This window comes from Cololabis saira, chromosome 8 (assembly GCF_033807715.1).
Source record: "Cololabis saira isolate AMF1-May2022 chromosome 8, fColSai1.1, whole genome shotgun sequence".
Classification (NCBI taxonomy): Eukaryota; Metazoa; Chordata; class Actinopteri; order Beloniformes; family Belonidae; genus Cololabis; species Cololabis saira.
Genome location: NC_084594.1, coordinates 18,387,474 through 18,407,517, shown reverse-complemented (window position 1 = coordinate 18,407,517; position 20,044 = coordinate 18,387,474). Strand labels below are relative to the sequence as shown.

The 20,044-nt window shown below is 41.6% G+C and overlaps 1 protein-coding gene and 4 non-coding genes across 5 annotated transcripts; 1 reads left to right on the top strand and 4 right to left on the bottom strand.

Moving 5' to 3' along the window:
• Window positions 1-1,639: 1,639 nt before the first annotated feature.
• Window positions 1,640-12,582, bottom strand: rem1 (RAS (RAD and GEM)-like GTP-binding 1). Its single transcript, XM_061726975.1, has 5 exons — window positions 12,331-12,582; window positions 9,124-9,519; window positions 5,677-5,759; window positions 2,824-3,031; window positions 1,640-2,731 (listed from the first exon to the last, which is right to left on the bottom strand). Exons 2-5 carry the CDS (start codon window positions 9,482-9,484, stop codon window positions 2,454-2,456), a joined length of 930 nt encoding a protein of 309 aa, XP_061582959.1. The 5' UTR covers window positions 9,485-9,519; window positions 12,331-12,582; the 3' UTR covers window positions 1,640-2,453.
• A 3,842-nt stretch (window positions 12,583-16,424) lies between these two features.
• Window positions 16,425-16,497, top strand: trnak-uuu (transfer RNA lysine (anticodon UUU)). Its single transcript has one exon. It is a non-coding gene; the product is annotated as a tRNA-Lys (tRNA).
• Window positions 16,498-17,617: 1,120 nt separating this feature from the next.
• trnak-uuu (transfer RNA lysine (anticodon UUU)) lies at window positions 17,618-17,690 on the bottom strand. Its single transcript has one exon. It is a non-coding gene; the product is annotated as a tRNA-Lys (tRNA).
• Window positions 17,691-18,094: 404 nt separating this feature from the next.
• trnak-uuu (transfer RNA lysine (anticodon UUU)) lies at window positions 18,095-18,167 on the bottom strand. Its single transcript has one exon. It is a non-coding gene; the product is annotated as a tRNA-Lys (tRNA).
• Window positions 18,168-19,361: 1,194 nt separating this feature from the next.
• Window positions 19,362-19,434, bottom strand: trnak-uuu (transfer RNA lysine (anticodon UUU)). Its single transcript has one exon. It is a non-coding gene; the product is annotated as a tRNA-Lys (tRNA).
• Window positions 19,435-20,044: the final 610 nt, after the last annotated feature.

The following is a 20,044-nucleotide window of genomic DNA, read 5'->3' as shown; positions in this document are numbered from 1 at the left end:
TATGTCCACATCAGCCCAGATGTAATATAGCCTACAGGTGAAGAATATGGTGTAAAAGTTAATTTATTTCAATAATTCAACTAGAATATGGTGTAAAGGTTAATTTATTTCAATAATTCAACTAGAATATGGTGTAAAAGGTTAATTTATTTCAATAATTCAACCAGAATATGGTTTAAAAGTAAATTTATTTCAATAATTCAACTAGAATATGGTGTAAAAGTTACTTATTTCAATAATTCAACTAGAATTTGGTGTAAAGGTTAATTTATTTCAATAATTCAACTAGAATATGGTGTAAAAGTTAATGAAAATACGGTACAAATCGCGTCCCGTATTAGTTCAATACGGGACGCAACATTTTTTTCTCAAATAAAGGACAATTCCGTATTTTACGGGACGGGTGGCAACCCTATGCGTTTTCCTAAAAGTCATCTCCAATACCAGTGCTCCATGGGTTAAAGAGGCAAAACCAACATTTATCTGCAGCTTGAAAGGGTAAACTCGGGGCAGGGAAGCCCCACGAGCAGACGCTTTCCCCAAACACCTGTTTTCTGTCAACTGCACCGAAGTGTTAGCACAGGGCTGCGCTGTCATGGCTACCATCCAGTAAACAGCCTCTTCTTCAATGGTGGCTAACAGTCAGACATCCCCATGGCAACAGTAAACATGTGAGAGCCCTGACAGTGTTTATTTGAAGTTGATTGCAGATGTTTGCTCTGAGAAGCAAAGACTCGAGCTGAATAAAGCGAAAAAAAGACTCCAGAGGATTTGATTTATGCGACTTTTTTCCCCCCAGGCAGCACAGAGCCGTTGCTGTTATCAAACAGCAACAGTTTAACTCGTCAAAACCAAGTTTCCTCGACACTCTGAACATCATAAATTGACAGGGAGTCGTTACATAACAGTGCTGCAACTGTTTCAGATGAAAAAGTACAATAAAAACTATAAAACGTTGCAGTGATTCGGTGGCTAGTGAAATACTAATCACGTGTTAAGTCAGAGTCTCATGCACCGAGCATGAAACCCACTTATTTCACACATCGTTAAAAAAAAAAAACGTCACTGATGATGCTTTTGCAGTTTAAAAATAGGAGACTAATGTTGGACATGACGGTGGGACAAAAGCAAGGATGACAAAAAAGATGAGATCAAAGAAAGTAGACTTGAATATGTAGAAAATTACCTCAGAGTTACCGAGCCTCATGCTCCAGAATCTGCGTAGATAACTTAAAATAAGCTTAAAAATCTTTAGTTGTTTATGAACATCTCTAAGTCAGTATGTTAAACTTTTTTTAGGTATTCGTGAACATCTTCTGCGTGTGTGGGGCGTCCATGTTCTCTGCCTGTGCAAAGGCGGTGAGACGTCACTGTTGATGGCTCACTTTGTCCCGTCTCAGACGCCACCTCCTCCTCTCCTGTGTGCTGGTGTAGAACCTTAATCCTAACCAGCGTGAAGACGAGGAGAGAAGAAATCTTTTCTTTATCCTTGAGGGTATTTCCTTTTGTCATGGGTATGACTTCTTCTCTTCCACCAGTCAGTTATACCTGAAGTTTTTCCTTGATATTTACAAGATTTAAAAAAAAAAATATTTTATTTGAGGGACTTAAGAGCAGTCTAACAACCCAGAAGAACTCTCACTCCAAGTTTAAACCAAAGTTAGTTATGATGGCTGTAAATAGCACCCATTTAGCAGAAGATGATGATGTTAGAGTAATGAAATATAAAGTATTTAACTTTCCCCCTATTGCTTTCAAATCTTTTATATTAACTTTCCGTGGCATCCTTTAACATTTGTAGGAATTAAGACGTGGAAGACGTATCATACACAGTAATGTTTATTAAGATCTGATAAATTGATTGAATGATCATTTTAAACAATGAAAACAAAATCAATTTAAGAATAAGAAAGAAACGTTTTTATACATTTAAGTTAAGTCCATAATTAAGTCACAGTGTTGGTCGTCAAAATCATTGTGTGATTTTGGGAATGCTGTCCTGTTAAAACATTCTGCACATTGAGCTTCGAACAGTCGTCATCTTGGGATAACAGCATAGTGGACAAAAAAAAAGAAAACCACAACATGTCCTCTACGATGGAAACTCTACGTTGCCTGTCAAAACGCGCACACAGACTTTGAAAAGATGAAGCCATTTCACACATACAGCTTCTAAACAGTGCAGTGATGATCACTTAGATTCATCTGAAATCTTATGTTCAAAGTTCATCCAGAGAGAAAAAAAAAGGTTTGACACTAAACCATGAAGAGTGAAATCTGCTGATCTCGTTGAGTTCTTGGATGTCGATTTGCTCAGTTCGCCTCTGATCGCCTTGTCAGAGGTCAGTTCACTGAATGTGTGCGACTCGGCTGACACCGTCGTCCAAGAAAACGTAGCCAGAAAGAAGTTAAACAAGTCAGAAAAAAACCAAACTCCCGATGGAGACTGATGTTCAGAGGACGGCCAGGTCGTGACAGCTCTTGGACCGCACTTTCACCGCCATGCGCTGGTTCTTACGTGCCACCAGCCGGTCGAGGAAACGCCGAGCCTTCTGGGTGAGGCTCTCTTTGCGCTTGTAGAGCGAGTGTCTGCGCTTCGTGACCTCGTTCCCATCCCTACGGAGGCGGATCTGCCGCACCACCCCCTCAAACAGCTCGGTCACGTTGTGCTGCAGAGATGCCGACGTCTCGATGAACTTGCAGTCGAACACGACCGCACAAGCTCGGCCCTCTGGGAAAAGAAACAAAAAATCACATGTCTGAGAACTGTCAGTATTTTGTTGAACTTAAGAAATATTCCCCCGTCGCGACCACTGACCCCACCTTCCACAGCGATCTCTCTGGCTCGCACCAAATCACTCTTGTTGCCCACGAGGATGATGGGAAGGTTTTCGGCCTGGCGAGTGCGTCTCAGCGTGATGCGGAGTTCAGCAGCGGATTCGAAACTTGAGCGGTCGGTGACCGAATACACGATAACGTAAGCGTTCCCCACCTTCAGACAGTTGTCGAGAGAGGAGGAGTCTTCTGCCTCCTGATGGGATATACGTAGAGGGACGGACATGGCGTCAATTCAGAGGTAAATATACGTGAATCAAAATTAAAAAGGAAAAAGCACAGAGCCCTCTGATTTAGGGGAGGAGGAGGGACATAGCCAGTGTCTGGTAGCTCTATAATGAGCTTACGCTGATGTCCGAGCGCAGAAAACCTGCCTGTCACGGTCATGGAGATCCTGCAGGCTAAGAGAAGGTAAGCTTTTAATGCCTTTAACGACATTAAGGACTTAACTCCGTTGATGTCGATGTACGGCGCTCAGTCATTCAGTAGCCAATGAGCTACTACTGTAGGTCTCAGCTATGTCCCACCTCCCTGCTGCAGAGTCATGTAGCGCTGATTTGAAATTGTGAGAAAAGAATTGCAACAAGAAAAAAAATGCAAAAAGGAGGAAGCGCAACGGAGAAAGACAGTTTGGAAGTGGGAATGGTTTTAGGGCTGATGGCAAGAAAAGAGAAGCGTAACTGATAACGATGATTGCACTTAGGATTTCTCTGCAGATTCTAGATTTTGATTCTCAGATTCTGGATTTTGATTCGCAGTAGATTTGGTGTTGAATTGAGACCTTAGACAAACTTCTCATTGATGTTAAACAGGAGCTCTACGGATATCCAGTTATAGGACACAACTACTCCTGATGATTGAGAGCACCAGTGAGACAAATGTTGCCATCATTTATTTTTATATTAAGTCTTTTTGAAAATGTGACCATCGTGAGGAGGAGAGATGTGTTATCAGCGTTAAGCTGAATGCTTGATCCCTGGTCTCACTGGCTTGTTAAACTATCAGTTCAGCTATAAAAGATAACTGTGACAGTACACCAGCTTTTTATTAGTCAAGGCCAAGATGTGCAATCAGCTTTCCAACTGGCTCAAGCTTGTTTAGGAGAAAGTCAGGAATGCCGTGTGCAACAACTATGAGTGTGGCCCCACGTTTGCAGCGAAAATCTATTTGTCAGCATCCCACATATATACCTGACAGTTTAATGAGAGATAATACATAAACTGACCAGTGGCAGATGCATTCAAACAACTTGCCCCAAAGGGGCAGCTCAGGCAAAAAGTGCAAAAATGGGTCGTTGTCCTGGGAGCGATACCTGCACATGTCTGCACACGTGTACGATACAGATAATGGCACGAAGGAAAGCTCTGCCAAAAATTCAGAGAAGAAACTGAACGATAAAGAGCTTTACTGCGATAAAACCAATGGCTTGAGGGTAGTAGGTTCCTGAATCTGTCCCAGGACACTTTTGTGTCCAGACTACGAAGAGAACGTGGACACAAGTGTCCAAGACCATGTTCAGAAGCGAACTGAATGGATCAGATCTGAATTATCTTTTAGTAGGACATGGTAAACTGGAGATTCAGATTCTTCGCGGTGTTGGAGGGTTGTGCTGAGCTCAACAGCACAACCCTAATGAATAAGATTCTGGATCAAGATTCTCGGCTCTGGCCTCTAGCACCACTGTAAAGAATCTGGGGGTCATATTCGATCAGGATATCTCCGCTTAGTTTCATCTATGTAATATTGCCAAAATCAGACACATCCTGTCACAGAAAGATGCTGAAAAAATATTACATGCGTTTATCACCTCAAACTTGGATTATTGTAACTTGTTATCAGGCTGTACTAGCAAGATGCTAAAGTCTCTCCAGCTGGTTCAGAATGCTCGTGTACTAAAAAGAACTGGGAAAAGAGACCATATCACCCCAATATTAGCCTCCTTACACTGGCTCCCTGTAAAAGCCAGAATAGAGTTATAATTCTTGAAAAAGAATATATAAATCTATAAAGTCCTGAATGGTCAGGCTCCATCCTACCTCAAAAAACTCATAGTCCCCTACTATCCTGCTGGATCATTGTGTTCACATAATGCAGGACTGCTTGTGATTCCTACAGTCTCCAAGAGCAGAATTGGAGGCAGAGCCTTCAAATGTCAGGCCCCAAACCTCTGGAATAATCTCCCAGTCTTGGTCCGAGAGGCGGACACAGTCTCTGCCTTTAAGAGCCGGCTTAAAACCTTCCTCTACGAAAAATCCTATGCTTAGAGTCAGCTAGTTACTGTGTTTTTTGAATGTTTTGCTGTTCTTTTGTTTCTCCGACGCTGATGTTTTCTGATGCTTGTGTTTTATATTACGATGTGTGATATCTGATCACTTTCATCACAGATGCTGATCTTTTTCTGATGCTTATGTTTTTATACACAATTTTATGATGTGTTATGTCTAATCACTTTTATCTCTGTTTTTTGTGTTGTGAAGCGTGAGATGACCTTTGTTATGATTTGACCTTTGTTATGATTAGACCTTTGTTATGATTTGAGGCTATACAAATAAATTGAAATTGAAATTGAAATTGAAATAGAACCTATCTCAGTTGTAGTACATAGCTTGAATATTTCGGGACAAACTCTACAGTAACTACAGTACATGGTGTAACTTGTATCTCAGCATACCGAGGCTAATGCCCCTCCCCTCCTCCCCACCTGGGTCAGAGGTCGGCAGAGGTAGAGTGTCTTATGTGTACAGGAACATGAGTCACACCTGCCAAAAGGTTTGAAAACAGCTCGGGGATCTCATGCACAAAACGGTAGACCATTAACACACCGGCACAAACTCACTGTACCAGTTTGTCATTCTCCCACGTATCCATGACGATCAGCGTGGTCTCCTCCCCGTCTACCGTCAGCGTCCGCTCATACGTATCCTCTAAAACAAAGAAGAACCATTAGAAACAAGACGAAGAATCCAAAGACAGGTTCACATATCTGTTTTGGCTGCTCTCAGTCTTCGCTGCGTCCTGGAGTTGGGTTTCACTACACTGTTTATTTAATATCTTATCTCATTTCCACTTGCTGGTGTGCACTAGCAACATGTCTGTTAGTCCATATTCCTTACGGTAACCTTTGTAATCCCTGACACTGTTGCAAAACCCCTCCTGCAGGTGTTTTTTCTGTGTTATTTGCATTGTTTGCAGTTAGGAGAGCACACACACTACTAGCATCCAGTGTTTGCTCAATGTGAATAACTATCTGGTTTTTAAAAAATAAACTTATTTCAGTTGTTTGTGGTGAAATCGTATACAAGTGTAGGCTATTTTGTTGAATAGATTCAGGTGCTTAAAGATTTTTGTGGTAAAACCACATTTTGGTTTATTTCAAATTAGTTTCTTTTTGTTGCATAAATATGAACAACAAATGTGACCAGTAAAGTATCTCTGCTCTCAACCCTCACCACCACTCACTGCCATTATAGACTGGTGGTGAGGGAGAATGAAGAAGTGAGAAACAAGCCCTGGCCACCATCTGCTTCTCCTCCAAGGTTTTTGCATTATTCTGTTCTGTCACTACGTCTAAAGCAGCAGACCAAAGGAGAAACATCACACTGACACCAGCGAAGCAGAGAATAATGTCTGCTTGGGCCAAAGTTGGGTCAAATTTGGGCCAAATTCTACATATTGAGGCTTTGTCTAGATGTGCTGACTTCTTAAGATGTTTTGTATTGGCATGCACCACATTTACTTGCTTTCTTGCTTTATTTGCATTGTATTTGTTTAATTCTTTTTAACTTATGTCTGATTGTCTTTTATTTCTGCTGTTCAGCTCTTTTCCTTTTTAATGCATGAAATGTGCTAAACAAATAACCTGGCCTTGCCTTGCCTTGCCTTGCCTTGCTTTGGCTTTCACAGAAAATGACAGAGATCTGTGTGATGGAAGCGATCTGTCGCATATAGTGGACAACAGTTGTAGTTTCCCTCCGGAGGCAGATCTTTCATTAAAAACCCAGGTACATGATTTGCATTAGAAATGAAATCGCAGAAGGCTGTTTTGCTCCTTGAATTTGTCTCTCTCCCACCCTAAGTATTTTCCATGTTATGCATGAACACACTAACATATAAACATTAGTAGTTTGCTTTCTGAAATCTTATCTGATGCTCAACTGTTGGAAAAATTCAAACTTTGCCCTGCTGATGATGCTAAAGGAAATGTCAGGGGATCTGAACACTATTACTCAACCTATGACGTCAGTACTTTTGGTTTGGATGATGCATTTCCCAAATAAATGATATAATTGTCAAATTATGAACATTTAATACCAATAATGTGATGTAATATACAGTAATATCATAATAATGCCAGTTCCTTTTTCACTCACATTTTCCATGACTTTTCAAGGTCTGATTATATTATAATTTCCATGGCCATTCATCTTTCTTCGGAAAAGAATGAGTGTATTTTACTTTTTTAACCGTTTCCGTATGAAAGTACAACAGTTTTAATACTTACACTTTAAGCTACACATACAGACATATCGTGACAGGAATATTTTTTTTTACCACAAAAACATCTTTTTAAGTCTGAAACAGTCCAACGTCAGATGTCTCACACACTGATGGAAAACTTTAAGCATTATCAGCTGCATTCCTAAACAGTAACCATAATTGCATAACTTTTCAATTCAATTTAAATCTACTTTATTGCCCCCTTAAAGGGTAATTAATTGTTGCAGTGGTCATCATTTAGATAGATAGAGAAAGAGTCATTGTAGAAGAGACATTCAATGATTTTACTTGGTTTCCTGACTCATGCAAAAAAAGAGGAAAAGACAGAAAATTGGATGCCACTTGGCAGGACAGAACCAATCAGAGAACCAAAGCATTTGCCTTACGGTAGGTAGAATGACAACAAATCAACAAAAATGTTTTTACTGTTGATCCAAGATGTTATTTGCAATTCTGAAGCCATCTTGATGGTTTTGAGTAGTGGCTCTCGTATGCTCCTGTGAGATTCCTCACATCAAGCCCTGTCACCATTAGTTCGGCACATGTTGCGCTGACATTAAGGCTGTGAATGGATGGCAGAGGTACTAGAGAGGACTCACCAGCCATACCCACTCCCTGGGCAACAACTCTCTCCTGTGAAGTGGGTCTAGTGTTCAGAACAATATTGGGGACCAACAACAAATCACAACAACTATTATGGCTACGGTCAAAAAGAGAGCAATGTCAAACATTGACTGCACAATCTCAGTCTATGAGTAAACATGAAGTAAATGTGAAACACAGAGTTCAGTCAGCCTGAAAACAAACAACAGAGCGACTCTTCCCACAGACTACTGCAGACTATCAGGGGATCAATACAGGTTGCCAATCATGGCCCAGAGGCCAATCGTCACGTGTCACAAGAGCTGATCAATGATGCTGGGCCAGTCAAGGTTGCAATGTCATGACAAAATCAAAGATACAATGCTCAGACCTCTGCACAGACACTATGCACTTCTGTTGTTTTGGTACTGAATCTATTTTAAGTATAACCTTGATTTTCGTCCATCAGATGTTGTTACAGCTTATTCAGAGTTATGTTGCGTGAAGAAGAGGTAATGCTACAGTTTTTTACAGGATTTGATTTGATATTCTGGTGAAATTAAGGACAAAGTCAGAACTCAGAAGAATTTGAGGTTTTTGTTGTTGCTTGGAAATGTCATTGTGTCACTTAATCATTAATGCTCATCCATCTCAAAGCTAATGTTTCTTTGTTTTCACAATTTAAATATTTAGTAAGGGTCACTATACCCCGACCCTCAGTGATGCAAACGATGAAAACTCTTCAAAGAGTAGTATGAGACAGAAAAAGTGCACAGATGACAAGTGAAAGTTTTAAAGACGGTGGGTCTTTTATCCCTGATAAAAGAGTGTTTTCTGTGGGGACACAGGTTGTGTTTTTTTGGGCCAAATATTGCTTGTTTGATTGGTTGGATGCTGAATTAAAGTGTGCCTGCAACATTTTTTTTCAGTTTCAGAAAACATGATTTTTGTGGAAGCTCCTGAGCAGTTGAGACATTCATTGTTTCCACTGCATGTGCACATCATTTCCTGTCCTGACTCAAATCTGGATAATGCTAAGAAAGTTGGACCTTGTCAGGACTGATGGAAACCAGAGTTTAGAGGAACATTTACAGAGTGCAATAAACTCAACAGCAGCTGTACTGAAAATGCAGTTAATAAAACAGTTGGTGAGAACGTCAGAGACTACTACTGGCAGCACTTGAAAGTTCGTCACAAACAGCATCCCACCTCCAGGTTGTTCATCTTTCTCTGTGATTCCAGCAAAGATTCCTGCGAGGCTGGTCTTTCCGACACCATGGTCTCCAAGCAACACCACTCTGTAAACACAATCTGAGTCACTCTGCGAATCGTCATCCGAATCTGAGCTCCACTGGGCACGGTAGTGAAGGGATTTGTCTCCGGGGTGGTAGGACGCCGACTGCCCCAGAGGAGGGTGGCTGCGGAGCGGGTTCGAATGCTCCGAGTCTGGCTGAGTGCTGCTGGAGAGTTGGAGGTCCCGAGTCCAGGATGGGTGCTGGTGGATGGAAGGGGCCGGCGTGCTGCTTCGCCGCCGCAGGGGCTCCTTCTCTCTTTGGGTGTTCAGGGTCATTTTCGCTGCGGTGACGGCATCGGGACAGGAATGGCCTGAGGAGGCACACACATCAATACCTTTACAGAACAGTCTTGTACACAAATTCAACCCTTTTCAAAAAGATGACCCGATTGACAAAATAAACACAATCTTTCCTGCGGTGATCCAGAAGGATAATCCAAGGCATGTCAGTAAACCCTGATCCCACTGCTGGTTGTGGTCACAGAAGGTTGAGTCACATTTGCATGTGGTGATTTGTTTATGTGACTTCCCTAAACTGTAGTTTTGGAAAGCCGTCAGTCGTAAAAGAGACTGTAAAGTTCTGCAAAATTCCTTGTTAAATAAAGGTTAGATAAATTTCCAAAACAGTAAGTGGCTGCGTTCTTTTGATTTCCTGCTTGGCTTCGTATGCTGACCTCCAACATGTGCGTGCAGAGAGATTTTGGCATCAGCAGCTGAGGAGGTTACGCTGTCAACAATTTAACTGTGGAAATGAAGTTTATTGAGTACATCTTGTTCTGCCCCTTTTCTCTCTTTTCCTCCAGGGCCAAAACGTTTATATTAATGCTGTTTACTTTTTAGATGTGCTCATTGATGCATGAATTGATTTCGGACTGAACCTTCAAAATGAACTGGCTGCCCCGGATCACTGGTTTCATCAGCTTGTTGCATCATCATTTTAGAAGTCCAGAAGTCAGGTTATGATGCGCAATGCATTCGTTTCTGCTTCAAAGCTGATTAAAGGAAGAACCTTCCCCCCGCAAAGTCATAAAAACATTAATAACTCTTTCTTCATGAGATATTAATCTTAAAACAGGGATTGTACGTAGTGGATCTAGTTTTTTGTTAAATGTGTTTTTTGGTTAATTCAATTCAGTTAAATTCAATTTTATTTATGTAGCGTCTAATATAACACATGTTGCCTAGGTGCTTTCCAGAGACCCAGATCATGATGCAGTTTGAATCAGCCAATGTACATCAGCAGAAGACAAATTAGGGTGTATGTGACCGTAATGCAATCCATCCATCCATCATCCATCCATCCATCCATCCATCCATCCATCCATCCATCCATCCATCCATCCATCCATCCATCCATCCATCCATCCATCCATCCATCCATCCATCCATCCATCCATCGGCCTCCTCATCCACGTCCTCTAGCTCTTCTTGGGGAATTCCAAAGGCGTTCCCAAGCCAACTGAGAGATGTAATCTCTCCAGCGTGTCCTGGTTGACAAGACCCAAGCATCTCCCATACAAGAGGCATCGTAAACAGATGCTCAAACCACCTCAAATGGCCTCCTCTCATTGTGAAGGAGCTGCAACTCTACTTCAAGTCCCTCTTGAATGGCAAGGCTTCCCAACAGATCCCTAAGGAGGAACCTAGCTACTTTGTCAAGGAAACTGTCCACAATCTCATCATTTCTGTCATTACTCAGTTTGTCACCGTAGATGAGGGCATTTTCCCGACTGAGAACCATGCTCTCAGATTTGGAGGTGCAGAGATGAAGCTCCACATCAGAAGACCACATCATCCGCAAAAAGCAGAGATGTGACCTTGAGGCCATCAAACCGAACCCTCTCCATCTTTTGGCCGCTCCTAGAATTATATCTATAAAGGTTATGCACAGGATTGGTATCAAAGAGCAGCCCTGGTGGAGTCCAACTCCAATGCAACCAGTGATCAGCTGCCTCAACCATGGAGGCACGAAACAAGACCCTGTGTCTTTTGTACTTTCTGGGAGCCGGTTAAAGTTCTCTTGGAGGTATGAGTTTAGGATCTTTCTGACGTTCCACTGCCAAATGCTCCCTGCAAACCACAACTAGACTTCTGAGTCTACTAGGTCTGTCCAGAATCCTTCCCTGCCATCTGATCCAACAATAAAGTCCATCATTAGTGTTTCATCGGTGTCCATAAGCCCAGAGTGGACGTATGGACATGTTTATGTTCAAACATTTTGTTTTTTTATGGGCAAACTGATCATCACACAAGTTTAGCAAAAAAAAAAAATCTCTCTGGTTCGGATCGTAGAGACGTTTCCACCCCAACCACACTCTTCCAGAGTAAACTTTCCCATCAGTCAGAAACCCTTTCTTTTCTTGAATCAGAAAAATCTGAAATAAAATCCTTTTAAAAATAAAATAAAAATGAAAATTCACTTACAACGTACACATGAAAAAAATAAATCCCAAATTGTTTCAATGAGATACCAAATGAACATCATACTATCTGTAAGTTTGTAACTGCACAAACTGACCTCCTATAATTAATAATTCAAATTTTTAAAGCTGCTAAGGATGATGGTGAGGGCAAATTATAACAAGCCAAGAACTCCCGGTCACAGACGAGCAGTCAAGCTGAACAATCCTGCAAAATCTTTCACAATCATCGGCTAAGTCTTTGACTTCCAAGAACCACAAACTCCTGATAATCTTTTAGAAATCAGCAGGCGCAGGTACTGGGTCCACTTTCATACATGACTCCTGCTTAGCAAAGTTTAAAAAAACTATACTATCATTAAGATATTAAACTGGAATCAATTCATAAAGAAAACAGAGACATTTATAGCATAAAAATAAATCTATTGCCATGATAAAAAGATGATCCAAAACCAATCTGTACACATCTTTCCAAGAGAGAGATGTTTCAGCTGCAATACATTGTACAATATTTAATGTGTGAAAACTTTCTTGTAATAGATCAAAGGTACAGTGATTCACATGAGGCTTTAGGACATTTTACATCATGCAGTTAAATGTGTGTTGTTTTTAATTCAAAATAAACACATTTAAAGTAAAGCAAAATGAAAAGAATGCCTTCTTTTAGTGGAAAGTATGATGTAGGAAAACACATAGACTTACCACTCACGCCACGCGCAGGCTGTTTCTGTCCTGCCTCTGTAAACAACAGAAATGAAGTGAACCCGGTCCTGTGGCTGCTGTCAGTGTAACATTACCCCGGTGCCACAGTAACCCGGCTGGAAAAAAAGTTCCACAACAGCGTTAAAAATTCAGCAGTGGAATCACAGTTATCTAGCTCCCTCTATGTGTGTGTGTGTGTGTGTGTGTGCCCAAGTGTGTGTGTGTGTGTGTGTGTGTGTGTGTGTGTGTGTGTGTGTGTGTCAGAGCGACAGCAGAGGAGAAACAGATATCTGAGGAGGAGTGTGTGTGTTTTATCAGTGTGGCGGGTGAGCTAGTTGAGGAAAAATTTTGGTCACTTCCTGTCTGAGCAAAAAGGCAGAGTTTATCTCAATGAAACGGCTCAGTTTGAATAGTGTCGTTCAAAGATGATGAAGGAACATGTTTTCATTCTGCGTGGGGGTCCAAGTGATACGAAGAATGAGTTTTACATAACAAAAACACTACTTCAAAATGACAAAATGACTCTTTTTCTGCTCTCCCATTTAGTTCCCCTCAGAAAACACATATGTGAACATCACAGCTAACTGATAAATAAAATGTTTATAAGTTACCAGGGAATAAACCATCGCCATTTAGTTGTTGACGTTACGCATGAGCAGCTGCCTGAAAGGTTTCACTTATAATTCTACCTAATTGTATATTTCTCTTTAACATTTTCGTCATGAGTACAAACTAGTTTTACATTGTAAATATAAAAAGACTTTAATTCCCTATGTTATATAAGGATAATTCACTTTAAGTATGGAGTTTTTGAGTGTATGGACAATGAGGTCTATGTTTTAGTGTCCTGGCCAGTGGTTTTTTTTTTCCAACCTCAACTGCCAGTCAGGAGTCAGAGCTGACGGACATTTGAAGACCAGCAGCCTCTCTGTTCTATTTACGGACACTTTGAAAGATTCAGCTCGTTATGCCGTTATGTCATCAGGAACCGCGTCGTCCAGTCTTGTTTTAGTGTTAACCTTTTCATTTTGATTCCCATATTTGGTGTTCTGGTTTCCTTTGTTCAGTCCTTTATCATCTTCTTACTGTTTGTCTTTGTGTGTGTGTGTATTAGTCAAGACATTTGTCACGCTTTTGATGAGGTTTTTTTCTCTTTTTTTCTTCTTTTACCTGTGCAATAACTTAGCTTTTGTACTTTTGTACCGTATTCCTTTGGTATTTTGACCAAAAAAATGTAACCTGATTCCTCCCCTCTGGGCATTTTTGAATGCAGTGAATACAGTAACAACAATTTAAGTGTGTTGCAGCAATGATGTTGTGATGATGTTGTTGTGTATAGAAATGAAGACAGGTTATTTTTGTCCTCCCAATTACTTTTTATCTGGTTTATTTGGGGAGAAATACTTTAAATCTTAATAGTTTTCTCTCAAATGATCAGGTTTAAGAGGTCAACAGTCAGGTTTGAGTTTGCTTTCACACCTAAAAGTTTATAGTCATTATTTCTGTTTTACAAGAGGTTTAACAACGAGAACCTTCCATAGGGGCCTCAAAAAGCTGTAAACTCCCCTGCGACATGAGCTCAATCCCATCAACACGCCTTACAGAGGAAGCTTAATGTGGACTGATGGAGGCCGACATGGTTATGGTATGGTCACCGGACCAAGAGTACACCGGACCAGCTCTATACCCTCGCTGGGGTCCAAGAGGGAGCATAAGAGTGCACAGCTAGTCTACTTTCTGCTTTGTGGACTTGAGGATGGCATTAGACCTTGTCCTTCAGGACATTCAGTAGGGGGTGCTATGGGACTATGGGAGGTCGGTTGCTCTGGGCCATTCAGCCCATGCAAATGGAGCAATTGGCATTTCCAGTATTACATCTGATTTGTTTTAGGAGTTTCACTGATTCTAGGCGCAGCCAAGAGGTGGACGTGTCTGGTTCAGTGATGTCAGGATGTCATCTTGCAATGATGGGGACCTTCAGGTATCACTGGAGCAGTTTGCAGCAGAGAGTGAAGCGGTCCAAATCCCAGACCTTGATTCTCATTTGCAAAAGAATGGAAAGACTCTTCCAGATTGCTGTGGGGTTGTGCCTCAAGTCTCTGAGGATCTTGTTCACAACTCAGAGTAGAGTCACTGCTCCCCGACATTGAGAAGAGCCAGTTAAGGTGGCCGGGATGCTTCCTGTACGCCCCCCCGGAGAAGGCGTTTCGGGAGTGTCCAACCTGGAGGAGGCCCCAGGGTAGACCATGTTGGAGAGATTATCTTTCCTGGCTGCTTTACAAAAGTGTTGGTATTTGCCTTGAAGGGCTGGACGGCTGCTTGGATCCGGTGCCAAATCCTGCTTGCATGCTCTAAGCAACCGGAAAACCCTGGAATTTCTGCCTTCTTCTGCAGATGTGTCAAGGTACTTGTTTTTCTCCAGGTACATCGACAGCCTCGGTGATACCACATTAAAAGATATTGTAAAGAAGACAAATTGACTGCCACTGACTGATGGGTGGCACACCCTCCTTCTTCAGTGTGAGACTCCTCCAGCCCTTTGCTGTGCTTTGGGTCTTCTGTTTCTGCTACATTACCCTCATAAGCCTTCAGAGTAAAAGTAAGACATTCAGCACATTCTTGTACGGCTTATATGTACTCTGTTTGGACGAGGAGTTGATGCTCCTGGTGCATGCTGGGCTATTTTCTGTACCTCTTTCCAATTTGGAATAATAATGTCGACTTCTGATGGTTGAACTGGCAGGACGTTATGTCGGATGATTATTTTTCATGCTTTTTTGTGTCCAGGTAGACCTTTTCCAGGAGTTCATCCAGGTAGAAGGTTTATGATCCATATAAAACATGTGGAAATAAGGAAATAAGGCATTTGGAAGGTAAAACTAATTGATCCTACAAACAAGAATATCAACTATAAGGATGATCTCATCCTAATAAAAATCTTTCCAACTGCTTAATTAGCTATCATGCTTACTGAAATTTCAAACAGCATACATCAGTTTCATCCTAGAGGTGTTGCACTGGAATAATCATTTCATCAGAGCCCACCAAAAAATTCAGTGAAAGCTGGAAAGTACTTGCAGCTCAACAAACTAAAAGCATTTTTATTGTATGTAAACAAGTTAACCAGACCTGCTGGTATTTGAAGCTATCAGGACTGGTCTAGTGTCCAGGATTTAAATGTTCCCCCCTCACGAAAAAAAGAAAAAAAGCTATAGTGTAACAAGCTTTGCAGAAAAGTCAAATTATGTATGATTCTTTGTGAATCAGCAACACTTGACCTAAAGTTTACAATATACAATGAAACACCTTCTGCAGGTAAAAATTACTTTGCTACTATCATATGTTGTTTACTATTACTGGTGAATTCATTGTTTTGTATTCCTCATATACCTACACACAGACGGACAGACAGATAACCTACCAGGTGCATGAAGTAGATCTTGACAATCATTAGCTAAACACATTCTGCAGGTAAAAATAAAAAGTTGAGGAAAAACTTAAGAAAAGTAAAAACTGCAGTTTTGCACTTTGGTCTGTTACTAATGCTTCAATGCCGGATTTACTGCAAAAGATGATTGTAGCATGTTACCACACGGAGGCAGCAATGCTCAATGTTTGATAAATACTACCACTGTTATCAGAGCTGCCCTTTGTACAACCTCTACACGGATTTAAGTATTTGCATATATGGTAATGCAGGCTTTAATTTATTCAAAATCTTTGTTTTCCCATTAAATTCACTTCACCCAAATTATTTGGGCATTTACACGCATTTAAAGCAGCACAATGTAACTTTTCCACGGTAATATAATATTTCCAGAGTCATTGTGATGGTAAATCAACTTCCAACAGGTTTAATGACACCTCTGTCATGGTCTGAGGGGTCTGTATCGCCTTCACTGGCACTATGTAACTTTGAGGTGCATGGTAGGAACACTTCCACACTACTGGCAAAGCACTACCGCGTTTGTCCAAAGGAGCCGCCAAACTCAACAAAAGCTGAAAGTTACATTGTGCTGCTTTAAGTCTTTACATATTTGGTTTACTCTGGTGATCCAAGCGCCAATTTTTGTTGACTAAATCAGCCAAATAGAGCCTGGATAGCTCAGTCGGTAGAGCATCAGACTTTTAATCTGAGGGTCCAGGGTTCAAGTCCCTGTTCAGGCGTCAGTTTTATAGTGGCTATAGAGGTGGGCTACAGTCTGGAGGCATGGAGGAGCACGGATTGCAAGCAAGGTGAACCAGGGGCCCGGAGCAAGACCCCAAAAACCTTACTGTGCATTCACACTGGAAGCGTCCAAAACCTGTGGTCGCTCAGCACTCCTGCATCGCGCCGCATGCAGAAGGCTTTCAAGTTGCGCTGCAGAACTGGAGGGGAAAAAGCATATAAAACCTACATATATCTATATATACAGCGTGCACATCTTCGGTTTCCTCTTCCACCATGGATCGCACTTTGGGAAGCCTTCTTCATATTTCAGCAGTGCATTAGCTGAGGAAGCGCAGGGCCCGGCTCCGTCGGTCCATCTGGGTCAACAAGGTGCTGCAACCCCGCAACTCCGTGGGGAATTTCATCATCTGATATCGGAGCTCCGTTTTGACGATGCTTGGTACCTGGTGTGTCAGTGGTGTTCACTGGAGACAGACTACAGCGTTTACCGGGAGCAACAGCTCGACGATAGTTGCTGTTGATCCGAGGACCAAGGAGACATTAATCTGACTCTTGTTTTGTCTATGCGGAAATAACGCGGAAATATCAAAAAGGCTTCCACAGTGCGATCCGTGGTGAAAGAGGAAACCCAAGACGCTGCATATATGTAGGTTTTATATGCTTTTTCCCTCCAGTTCTGCAGCGTAGATAGATAGATAGATAGATAGATAGATAGATAGATAGATGGATAGATAGATAGATAGATAGATAGATAGATAGATAGATAGATAGATAGATAGATAGATAGATAGATAGATAGATAGATAGATAGATAGATAGATAGATAGATAGATAGGAAAAGTAAAAATTACAGTTTTGCAGTTCTGTCTGTTATTAACATTTCAATGCCGGATTTACTGCAAAAGATGATTGTACCATGTTACCACACAGAGGCAGCAATGCTCAATGCGACGCAATGCAGGAGTCTGGAGCAACTACAGGTTGTTGACGCTTTCGGTATGAACGCACAGTAATTTTTTGGGGTCTTGCTCCGGGGCCCTGGTTCACCTTGGTTGCAATCCGAGCTTCTCCATTTCTCCAGACTGTAGCCCACCTCTATAGCCACTATAAAACTGACGCCCGAACAGGGACTTGAACCCTGGACCCTCAGATTAAAAGTCTGATGCTCTACCGACTGAGCTATCCGGGCTCTTTTTGGCTTCTCCAGTCACAGTGGAGAAAAATTTCCCCTTGTGGGACAAATAAAGGAAAATCTTTAATACTTTTTATAAATCAATAATTTGGGTGAAGTGAATTTAATGGGAAAACAAAGATTTTGAATAAATTAAAGCCTGCATTACCATATATGCAAAGACTTAAATCCGTGTAGAGGTTGTACAAAGGGCAGCTCTGATAACAGTGGTAGTATTTCTCAAACATTGAGCATTGCTGCCTCCGTGTGGTAACATGGTACAATCATCTTTTGCAGTAAATCCGGCATTGAAACGTTAATAACAGACAGAAATGCAAAACTGTAGTTTTTACTTTTCCTATCTATCTATCTATCTATCTATCTATCTATCTATCTATCTATCTATCTATCTATAAAACTGACGCCCGAACAGGGACTTGAACCCTGGACCCTCAGATTAAAAGTGTGATGCTCTACCGACTGAGCTATCCTGGCTCTATTTGGCTGATTTAGTCAACAAAAATTGACGCTTGGATCACCAGAGTAAACCAAATATGTAAAGACTTAAAGCAGCACAATGTAACTTTCAGCTTTTGTTGAGTTTGGCGACTCCTTTGGACAAAAGCGGTAGTGCTTTACCAGTAGTTTGGAAGGGTTCCTACCATGCACCTCAAAGTTACATAGTGCCAGTGAAGGCGATACAGACCCCTCAGACCATGACAGAGGTGTCATTAAACCTGTTGGAAGTTGATGTACCATCACAATGACTCTGGAAATATTACATTACGGTGGAAAAGTTACATTGTGCTGCTTTAAATCCGTGTAGAGGTTGTACAAATAGCAGCTCTGATAACAGTGGTAGTATTTCTCAAACATTGAGCATTGCTTCCTCCGTGTGGTAACATGCTACAATCATCTTTTGCAGTAAATCCAGCATTGAAATGTTAGTAAAAGACAGAACTGCCAAAATCTATGTTTTACTTTTCTGCAGTAAAAACTGCAGAACTGGAGGGAAAAAGCATCTAAAAACTACATATATGTGAATATACAGCGTGCACATCTTGGGTTTCCTGTTTCACCACGGATCGCACTGTGGAAGCATTTTTGATATTTCCGCGCTATTTCCGCATAGACAAGACAAGAGTCAGATTAATGTCTCCTTGGTCCTCGGATCAACAGCAACTATCGTCGAGCTGGTGCTCCCGGTAAACGCTGCAGTCTGTCTCCAGTGAACACCACTGACACACCAGGTACCAAGCATCGTCCAAACGGAGCTCCGATATCAGACGATGAAATTCCCCACGGAGTTGCAGCACCTTGCTGACCCAGATGGACCGACAGCGCCGGGACCCGCGCTTCCTCAGCTAATGCACTGCTGAAATATGAAGAAGGCTTCCCAAAGTGCGATCCACGGAGGAAGAGGAAACCGAAGATGTGCACAGTGTATATATAGATATATGTAGGTTTTATATGCTTTTTCCCCTCCAGTTCTGCAGCGCAACTTGAAAGCCTTCTGCATGCGGCGTGATGCAGGAGGGCTGAGCGACAACAGGTTTTGGACGCTTCCAGTGTGAATGCACAGTAAGGTTTTTGGGGTCTTGCTCGGGGGCCCCGGTTCACCTTGCTTGCAATCCGTGCTCCTCCATGCCTCCAGACTGTAGCCCACCTCTGTAGCCACTATAAAACTGACACCCGAACAGGGACTTGAACCCTGGACCCTCAGATTAAAAGTCTGATGCTCTACCGACTGAGCTATTCGGGCTCTATTTGGCTGATTTAGTCAACGAAAATTGGCGCTTGGATCACCAGAGTAAACCAAATATGTAAAGACTTAAAGCAGCACAATGTAACTTTCAGCTTTTGTTGAGTTTGGCGACTCCTTTGGACAAAAGCGGTAGATCTTTACCAGTAGTTTGGAAGGGTTCCTACCATGCACCTCAAAGTTACATAGTGCCAGTGAAGGCGATACAGACCCCTCAGACCATGACAGAGGTGTCATTAAACCTGTTGGAAGTTGATGTACCATCACAATGACTCTGGAAATATTATATTACGGTGGAAAAGTTACATTGTGCTGCTTTAAATCCGTGTAGAGGTTGTACAAAGAGCAGCTCTGATAACAGTGGTAATATTTCTCAAACATTGAGCATTGCTGCCTCCGTGTGGTAACATGGTACAATCATCTTTTGCAATATATCCAGCATTGAAATGTTAGTAAAAGACAGAACTGCCAAAATCTATGTTTTACTTTTCTGCAGTAAAAACTGCAGAACTGGAGGGAAAAAGCATCTAAAAACTACATATATGTAAATATACAGCGTGCACATCTTGGGTTTCCTGTTTCACCACGGATCGCACTGTGGAAGCCTTTT

Coding starts and splice junctions, on each gene's coding strand:
- rem1 (XM_061726975.1), bottom strand. CDS start 9,484: ATGACCCTGAACACCCAAAGAGAGAAGGAGCCCCTGCGGCGGCGAAGC. Junction 5,760..9,123: donor GAAAGATGAACAACCTGGAG/GTGGGATGCTGT, acceptor TCTTTGTTTTAG/AGGATACGTATGAGCGGACG. Junction 3,032..5,676: donor CGTGGGAGAATGACAAACTG/GTACAGTGAGTT, acceptor ATATCCCATCAG/GAGGCAGAAGACTCCTCCTC.